Raw genomic sequence first — 10,376 nt, 5'->3', positions numbered from 1 at the left:
GTCTTTATCCGCATGAAGACAGGTACCTGCTACTCAGATCCAGTGATTCCATTGGATACAATGATATCATTGGATAAATGCAGTGAGTAAAAACTACCGTATTGTTTTGATTGGTCTGAGGTCACCTCGGACGACCAATCCAAACACAGATATGGAAAGCCTACTTTCGGTTGTCTGCAACTGCGTCCACATTATTTATACCATGTACATGCCTGATGTACTTGCATGTAATGTTTGTGTAGAATTTGACTGTGAATTGAAACTGGGTCAAAGGTGGATCACAGCGACTGGAGGCCGGTCTCTGGCGTTATTCACGAGCCTCGAAGTATGACGTCAGATGTTCAGGCTACCCATTATGAAGCTTCCATTCTATTCCAATCACTACCCCCATGCACTGACCACCACTTTCATCCAGTCAGTGATTAACCAATCTACGTAATATCCGTATAGTTTCCAAATGATTTTCCTCTCTCTATGATTTGTTCTACAAAGAGTAACCATTCCCCTATGGCATAAATTAACTTCTGGTGATACACCTTTTCTGTTATCTCCTTTTTGTCTTCATTGTGATCAGCTGTTTTTAATAGCCATTGTAACAAAAAAACACACTCCATATTCACGTCCTGCATATCAATTCACAGGCATTTTAGTAACTATTCATGAAAGACGAGGAAAAGAGAAATCAGGCAAGCAAAAAACAAGGAAAAGACAATATTCTTTTGTACACATCGAGTGAAGGAATATGAGAAAATTTAAAACCCCAAAAGAGGAAATCAGCTGAAAATAGGAAGTTTGCATGCCTGATTCTATTTCGAGATTAGTTTGCCAGTTCCTCTCTGGAACTCATGTATAATATAATAATAAAATGTATGATGGGTGAGATTGGTTTATTGAAGTTCGAAACTGATCACGCTTGTATACACCATGGAGGAATAATTTATTCCTCCATGTATGTATTTATTCCTCCAGCAATAAGGAATAATTTATTCCTCCATGTATACACCTGTTCCTGCCCCCAGTTCTAACAATTCTGTTGAAAAGTAATACATGTAGCAATGTCTGGTTTTAAACTGTAGCGGGCGGAATTCCCTTTCTCTGAAAACCAATCCATTCCGTGGGTTTGCCACTGTATCATATACAACATAAGCAATCAGCGGGAAACCATCGATAAATCGACTGAGGTGTCACGTGATCACAATACAATGCACGGAGGATAGCTCGGCCATCTTGTGCACTGGACCGACCGGCTACATACGACGGCCAGCAAATACAACATTTTATCGCTTCATTTTCGTACTGTTGTGTCCGTGATTCCGTAAGTTGTTATGCCATTTTCGTTATGTGAGAGATCATGCTCATATCCACAGAACTTTGAAGTGCCAGTGGATTTGTTATTAGGGCAGAACCGTCGTGAAAGAACAAGAACGTTGGGTCGAGTTACGCTTGGATGGCAGGGACGGTTGCCAAGCGGCCTGTACACAATTTCAGTCATGACCTCCAAGTCCAATCGGTGAAAAATAGGGAAGGGGATCGAGAATACAGCGAGCATACTGAAAGGGCATCCTCGCAAAGAATGGATGAAGATGACATTCTGGCACAGCTAGAAGATGACAGGTTTGCTGAACAGAGGGCCTACATTCTTGATGATCTCACCCAGAAAGTTCGAAGAGATGGTGGCCGACTGCCTTTTGACAACAGACATGCTCTTTTCAGGGGCTTGACACTTGTGTTACTGGATCAGAATTGGGAAGTAAGATTAAAATGCATCCAGTTCATTTGCGAACTCATCCCCCAGTTTGGACCAGAGCTGGACTCCTGCATGGCTATTGTCCTTCCAAAGATCGTGGAAAATTTAGGAGATGCGAAAGTGGCCATACGAAAAGCCGTCATTCAGACGTTGCATATTCATATGAAGCACACGACCAACGTACAACAAATATTCTCCATCTTAGTGAATCACGGTCTGCAGAGCAGAGACCCAAAGGTGCGCATGGAAGCAACGATTCAACTGCCGGTACTGCTTACTCGTGAGTTTGCAACAGCAGATTTGTCTACGGTTACACATGCCCTTGCAAAGAGATTTTGCAACAACGATAACGACGAAACCCTCACCGATACGGCTGGTATTTCTTTAGAAAGAATAAGGACCTTAGTTGGTAAACAACAGTTTAATGTATATATACAACAGCTACCCTCAAGAGATAGAAATGCATATAACAAACGTGTCACCAGTGCAGATAGGAGAGGCTCAGAAATCAGCCAACCGTCACGTGAAGATTCAAACTCTGGTTATAGCAGGGATCAGAAAATTGGGTCTACCCCTAATTCAAGATGGCAGGGGGACAATGAAAATGGGGAGAGACTTGAGTTTGGTGTCATCCCAAAGCATGTTATGGACCAATTACTGGACCAAACACAGTGGAAAACTAGGGCCAATGGGGTACAGGAATTGAAGTCAATTATCTTGTCGGTGGAGGATCCGACTCGTATTGTACCACACATGCTTGCATTTATTAGCTTTCTTTGCAATCTTTTAGACGATGTCAACTTCAAGGTAACTCTACTCACTCTTGAAATCTATGGTGTGCTAGTCTCAAAGTTGAACACAGGGGTGAAGCAGTTTCTGAAACCCCTGATTTCTGCTCTTACAAAACGTTTCGGGGACAATAAAGTGGTCATCAGACAGGCCAACATGAAAGTTCTGATGCAACTGATGCATGTCCTGACCCCACAAGCAGTGGTCAGCACGATTGGTGACAGTCTGAAACACCGCAAATCAGGTGTGCGTGAAGAGGCACTTAATATTATTATCGCCTCGCTGCTGACGTTCCCAAGCTATGACTTTGACCTTGCACAGTTATGCCAGATGCTGGCTCCCACACTTAAAGACGTCAAACGAAGGGTAAGGCAGGCTTCCCTTGAGTCATTTGCAGTTCTTGCACAGGCCATGGGACCGAGTAGAATAAGTCCCCTCATCCATGCTGTCGATCAGGTGGAACTCAACATGGAAGAGGATGGCGTCATGAAGGCTGTACAGGCAAGACTCGCCCGCCGACGCCTACCAAGACTAAATGACGATGGCTTAGTGGAATATGCAACCCCGATTCCTACATCGGCAACGAGCAGAAACAATCCGACAGTATCAAAAGAAAATGATGTTCAATGGATAATGAAAGGCACCGGAAGCATAACTACCGGTAGTGCCCGAGAGCGTAGTCACGCAGATCCACGGAGTCTAGAACTATCACAGCCATCACCAACACGTGCCATTCCTGCGCAAACATCAAATCAAGAATCTTCTCCTCCGAAACGATACTACAGTGCGGGGAAGGGAAGATCTAAACTCCCTTGGGAGGATGAGCTAGACTCCAGTCTAGAACATGAGGACAATATTCCAGTTACTAACAGTGTGAGCCGAACGCACATCATCAGCAGTGCGCCGACACAGGTCAGTGTTTTAAGATTTTTAAACACAATTAAAGAATTTACCAAGCAAAGAAATTATACCCGCACTTGTAGACGGCTTGTAAACAGGAGACAAAGTCACTACCAAGTTGCGATTGTCGTAACCCTCCATCCTCCTAAGGGGTGTATCCTCCACACAGTCGTAGATCTTTTAAGGAAGGAGATTTGCAATTATTGTTTGACTATTGTTTTATTTTAAAGTGACAACATGTTTTGAAAGACTGAAGAGTGTGGGTACTAACTATAGATGGGTTGCAATACAAGTCATTGACCACCATCTTTGATTAAAAACAATGTAAGGAAAAATGCACGCCAACATGTATACATGCTGCGTGTGACTCTCAGCCAATGGTAGCTCTTCACAATTCATCAAGTATGGTGGCCGGTGACGTCTATTGCAATCCATGTACTATTGACAGGACCTCCCTGTCCACTATCCCGCATCGTTAACTAGTGACCTACGTGCCTCACCAACTGTAAGTTTTGACTGGCTTTAGTTGACTAACAAAATAAAAGTAATCTATCAACACTCGCCTAGCAATTGATCTTAAAATTGCCAGAGAAATTAATGACCATCCAAACAAGCAGACATTCAAATATTTGGACAGCGAGTGCGCCTATATTCACACCACCACCTGCAGACAATCAATACGGACGGGAGCTAGACTGACTGACCAGCAGTAATGGATGTTAAAGACCCATCATGCCCATTGAGTGTCCAAAACGGCAACTTAAGTAAAATAATAAAATAATAAAGTAATACTTTAAGTAATTTTTTTTTTATTCCCAGAGTCAAGCTTGTCTGTAAAAAAATATTTCATACAATTGGTATAAATATATAATATATTATTATTGTTGTTTGCATTTAACTCTGCATATTTTGCAAGAATTTACTAAAGCAAACTGCATCGACGATCTGTAAAAATTTTGAATTGGTGCCTTGTACAATATTTATTTTAAAATACCTCCTCAAAGGTACACTTCATACAACAACATGTTCACTTTCACAATCACATGTCATTGTTGACACCTTGCTGGATTATACTTTACAGTCCAATGGTCTCCATTGATACCTACTGACACTTCACACAGCTCACACAAGTTGTACACAAATATAAATATTTATGCACTTAAAGGTCCTGGAAATACCTACTGTTTAAAAAACATTGTGAGAAGCTGCTGAAGTACCGGTAAGGTAGTTTTTGAGAAAGAAGTAATTTCTCACTAAAAGATTTGAATTGAATTTGAGACCTCAGCTGAGGTCTTGAATTCAAGCATCTGAAAACACACAACTTGTACGACAAGCAAGGGTATTTTTTCCTCCATGCGCAACTTTAACAACCAATTGAGTTCAAGTTTTAACAGTTTTTTTATTTTATGCATGTTGAGATTTACCCAGTAATACCAAAGGTGTCAAGTGCATTTACTTAATCGTACAAATCATTGGGATGTTTCGTCTCAAAGCCTTATTTGATCAAAATATATGTTTTTTATAAATGTGGTTTTCTTAGAACGTGTTCAATGGCTGCTCTAAAATTCAGGCAAACCACGGCCTGCAAATATTTTCCAACAAGAAAAGATATGTACAGTAAAAAGTGTGTTCAAAACTATTGACATTATGACCAGTTGATGATGTATGTCATGTACACAATGAATGACAACAAATGTGACACGCTACGTGAAAATGAGTCAGATGTTGACTATTTCAAGAATTGAGTTAAATATGCATGGCTGGAAAGAACACACCAGCAGCAGTAATTTGGTATGATGTCTAAGAATTGGGGTGTATCGTGTTGCTGAGTTACTCCCGTTTGAAATTAGCCAACAATACACCATTTTTGTGAAAAACGAATTGCAAGTGATGTTTACAACTACCATTTTGTGCAAAAGGATACAAATTAGACATAAGTATGGTCACAAATTTTTTGTATTCATAGCTTTATTGCCTAAAAGTGTTCTAAAGGTTTACCATGCAAATATAGATCTTAAAAAGTAAAAAAAAAAAAGTATTTTATTTTAAAAATATTTTATACTTTCCACATTAAACTGTTCATAGCTTAAAATGCATTGAGCAACATCCGACTCATTTTCACAGAGTGGGTCATAAATAAACTTTTAGTCAGGAAACTTTATGACAGGTACATGTATGTGTTTCCACATGTACATCATGTGTGCTACAATTGTAGACAAAACAATTTTTTTTTTTTAATCCTTACAACTTTTAAGCACAACATCACCAGTGAACCTCAAGTGACAAGTTTCTATAATATTTATGTCACCAAGTTACATTTTATAGATTGTATAGATGATAGATGATTGTATGAAAAATATTGAGAATTCTTTTCATACTGGATTGGTCAGATTATTATTTTTTTATTTAATCTGAATGCTAATACTTTAAAACTGTTTTATGGTAGCAGTTGTTCAGAGAAACACTAACTGCATACAATTCCACAAACAAACAGTGTTTCAATTAGAAAGATCACTTTAATCATTGATGATCATAACATCATTCAAAATCCCATGGGGAAAAAGAACCTTTTTGTACTAGATACATACTGTGTAAGTTCATTAGACTTATTGACTTTCATTGTCGTATAGTCAATCACAAGATGGTGGTCTATAGTACAAAGTACATGTACCTGGCCTGCGCAACCATTGAAGCAATGATCAATTGTAAACAAACTGCAAACAATTGATATTGTTTAAACAAAACCACATCTTCTGCTCCCCTTGTCCCACACCTCCGACACCACGTTGTGCCTCTCCCACTCCACACCTCTGCCTACTAATGTCCCCCCCCCATGCCTTCCCAACCACACGCCTCCCCGCTCCACACCCCCACGCCTCCCCCATACCACAACTCCCCAACCCCACGCCCCCCATCCCACAGACACCTCTTTCTTGTGTGCTGAGTGGTACTTGTAAGTAGCTGTGAATTATACACGTAAGACCCTGTACCATGTATAGTATGCATCATCTTAACCCACATATTATGCAGGCTATTAAAATGTGCTCAGTTTGTGTCCATAAACTCTAAAAAGATTCTCCCAATCACAATTCTACGTTTAGTCAATAGTTATTCCCCCTTAAGACTTTAAGTCTACATACAATATGAAATACTACTCTATTGGTTGAGAACTACTGAAGTGCATGATGGACAAAACGTAAGCCCAAGTAAAAAAAAAAAAAACTACTGTAAAACTTGTTGTTTGTGGAGTTTTTTCATGACAAATTTTCATGAAAAGTTAAAATTGAAGAAAATATTTTGAAAGTAAAGTGAATGAAACAACCGGGTCATGCATCTAAACTGATTACGCCCGTCAAAATTCATTACTGCCTTGTAATTGTCTAATGTTAATTAATGACCAATATATTCTTAGAGTATTGCTTTGCGCAAGGCTACGTGTAATGAAGTGTGTTGCCATGACACAGAAATGCAGGCTTTGGTGGTCACCATGGAAACAGCCACCAAAATTATACACAAAACGACCTTGGGTTGGAGAGAGCTGAAAATTAATCGATTTGGTTTTAATAATTGCAAAATGTATGAAGGTAATAAAAGGCTAGTAGTCACGTTTGGGCTTTTCGGCTAACTTAGGGCAGGTGATTGTGTCAGTAAAGTTAGTGTTGAAATTACTGTGAGGTGTATTTAATGTACAATATGATTTCATAACATTGATACTTAATGTACACAGCTGTACAGAGAAAGGTCTTTGTTACTATTTGTGAAAACTGAAAATCGAGCTGCCAAATCTGCAAATTGTGCAAATTCGTAGAATAAACAACACGAGCGCGGGACCATTTTGGACACATCACTTTTAGCTTTTTTTCATCATTTCCTTCCATTCTGTGTGTTTTAAAAATGTTTTTTTTTATAATTTCAAGAAAATGGTGCAAAACAATTGAAAAATATTATTATGATACATTTACTGTAGAAATTATGTACAAACCTTGATGATATTCATTGTATGGAAAAAAAAGATGGCAGTACCAAAAAAAGCAGATGTTGTCATTTAGTGCTAAGCGAATAGTGAAATTTGGTAATCGGTTAACTGCTGGCCAACTATCATACTATCCAAAATTAACTGGATATTCAAATATTTGTTTCCCCAGTACTTACGTGCTTGAGGTAGTGAGTGCTTCGGCCGCTAGAGGGTGGTATTTGTTTGTGGTTGTTCGTTTTTGAATGAGATCTTGTTACCCATTGACTCGTGTGCTAAGAAACCGGGTATACGTATGTATATGAGTTGCGATACACGAAGTGTGGGCCTTGGACAATACTGTTTACCGAAAGTGTCCAATGGCTTTAACCGGATCTAATTTAAAGATGGCGAGTTACTTTTTTTAGGGATATCTTGATTGACTCTATAGAAGGAAAACTTTTGAAATCTTTCATTAAAAAACATCGGAAATGTCCAACTGTTTTAACTCTTTACGGAGGTTAGCATATATAGTTAAATACTTATTTTATGATGTTTTATGCTGTCTAATAGAAGTTTCCTATGATCATGGATATTAGGAGTCCGGTTACTTGGTTGTAATTAGAGGACTATCTGGTTTATTAATAGGTATCCTCGCCCCTTGCGGATATCCGGTTTGGTCAAAAGCGGTATTCGCGGTTACGGTTAGGAAAAGCTATTAACCGGATATTTGAATTAATCGCCCAGACCTATTGTCATTCCTTTACATGTATTTAATGAATGAATAAATTTGCATAACAAAAACATTTTTACGTTTGGATTAATACTGACTCTAATTTTACATGTACATGTACATTGGTAAAACATTTGCTGTACTTAGTGCACACGGTACATGTACATGTAGGTGGATCAATTGTGTTTTCATGTCTTTAGCTTAGTGAGAGACCTGCATACAAAAAACAAGGAATAAATGTATTGAACTCAACATTTAATGTAAAGGGTTGAACAGACATGTTCCGCTGTACACAATGTCAATCAATAGAGATTAGATCTAGGGATCACTACACGCAGATAAGTTACAATAGTTGAGGACCTTTTGCAATTGAAGGCACCAGTAGGGCCAAGCAAATACTTGATTGATTTTCGTGATCCTTGGGGATATCAATTGATGGGGGTATCTTGTAGTATGAAGTAGTTCTTTCAACTTTATGAACAAGATTACACGTGACTCTACAGGTACATGATGTAAAAATTGCTTGATAAAGAACCAGCGTGTGATTAATGCGCTGCGTTTCAGTGCTTTCGGGGACACAGGAACAAAATTAACTAAATCATTTAAAAATAATACAGCATTGTATGCATGCTCTCACAAGTGGTATTACAGGTACATTTGGTTTCTGTGTAATTAGATGATCAGAGGCTTCTGGCTGGCTTGCAACTTTTAGTTGAATGAGTTCTGTTACAAACTTGTATGAAGGTGTCAGTCTTATTTTCGGGACATTATGAAAACCAGGGCCAGCCACTCTGCTCCTGAGGTGGGATTTGACCCAGCTGCATTCCCTAGAGCAGATGTCTTACAATGTACGTACTGCGAAACCACAAAGTAAGACTGGTGAAGAGATCAGTTTAAATGCTACATTATTAGCTGCTGGCGCTGTTTACAATTTAACATTTACCATATATTATGTACATGTATATGTACATGTACATGTACATATCATCAGAAATGCAATATGTCTGACAGTAGTGTTAAGAGAAATATTCACACATTAAACAGTGTATGAATGTTGGTTTTCAAAATGTTTGACTATTTGCAAGCCGAATCTTTCTTTTTGCCTACAATGTATGAGTTGAATGCAAAGTTTTAAAAGATAGATGATAGGAGGCAGGGCCTGAAACCTTGTTCTTGAGCAAGGCAGTTTTTCTTTTCATAAAGGGCACCTTGTATGAGGGAAATCCACTACTTTAATGCCACTTTTCAAAGGGCACCAAGTCAATGACCAAGGGGCTCCATGAAGTCAGGCCTAAGGATGGGTAGGCACAATTGTTCATTGGCCTCAAATTTTATCTCAAACATTTGAATTGTTAAAGCAACTTTTGAAAGTTTGAATTATATTCACTTCCATAGATGTTCTATTACCTTTTTACAAGCCTTGAATTTCATCTTTGAACATGCTGAGAGGGCAAGGTCAATTCCATTTCGCAAAGGGCACTTCCACTGGAAAACCTTAAAGTCAATGGGAAGCTTTTGAAGGGCACCAAGGCCAAGACAAAGACCAGGGGCAACGGAGGCCGTGGCCTCCTGGCCTTTGTGCACAATTCCATGCCTGTATAGAAGTTTAGTTTCTGTTTACAATTTTGTAGTAATGAGTGTAATTGTACAAAACGTAATTTCCCTACGGTGTTCCTGCATAGCTTGTTCTCACTGCCCAGCAGCTAATGGCTTTTGGGGTGACTGGTTTTATGGCCAGAGCCTTGGCTTTGGTCCATTAGTTAGTGTCTATTAAGTCACTGAGTCAATGCACTGTGATACGTACTATACCTCTATTAAATTGTTCATATAAAATAAAAAGAAACATTTGTTAGAAATTATGTATTGGAAACAAAATCAAACAAGGTCGGATGCAAGGACAGACCGCTTTTGTTTATATACTATTTTTGTAAATTTGAATCCACGCAATTAGTATTATATGGGAATTATATGAAAATTATATATTAGATACAAAATCATGCATGGTCCGATGCAAGGACAGACCGCTTTTGTTATCTTTTAAATTTGATTCCATGCAAGTAAAAATTGCTCACATTTTAATATATTTGAGGATACATTTTGAGTTTTCACAATTTTGTTAAACTTAAAATTGATAAAAAGTCCACAATCTTTTCTGGAGAACACAGAAAATATTTTCAAATTTATGACCAGGAAAATGCCTCGCTGATCAAAGTCCTTGAAAAGTGCTTATTGGAGCATGGTAATCCTGACAACAT

General features: G+C 38.6%; 1 protein-coding gene across 3 annotated transcripts in view; it reads left to right on the top strand.

Moving 5' to 3' along the window:
• Positions 1–1,225: 1,225 nt before the first annotated feature.
• The window catches only part of LOC139936681 (TOG array regulator of axonemal microtubules protein 1-like), a 50,437-nt gene continuing 41,286 nt past the window's right edge, over positions 1,226–10,376 (top strand). For all 3 annotated transcript variants that reach the window (XM_071931566.1, XM_071931559.1, XM_071931551.1), the window contains exon 1: positions 1,226–3,448. In XM_071931566.1, coding sequence (XP_071787667.1) covers positions 1,448–3,448 — 2,001 coding nt within the window. In that variant the 5' untranslated portion in view covers positions 1,226–1,447. The remainder of the gene's footprint in view (positions 3,449–10,376) is intronic.

Source organism: Asterias amurensis, chromosome 1 (assembly GCF_032118995.1).
Source record: "Asterias amurensis chromosome 1, ASM3211899v1".
NCBI lineage: Eukaryota > Metazoa > Echinodermata > Asteroidea > Forcipulatida > Asteriidae > Asterias > Asterias amurensis.
The sequence above is the reverse complement of the archived record's forward strand: the minus strand, read 5'-3'. Positions and strand labels throughout refer to the sequence as shown.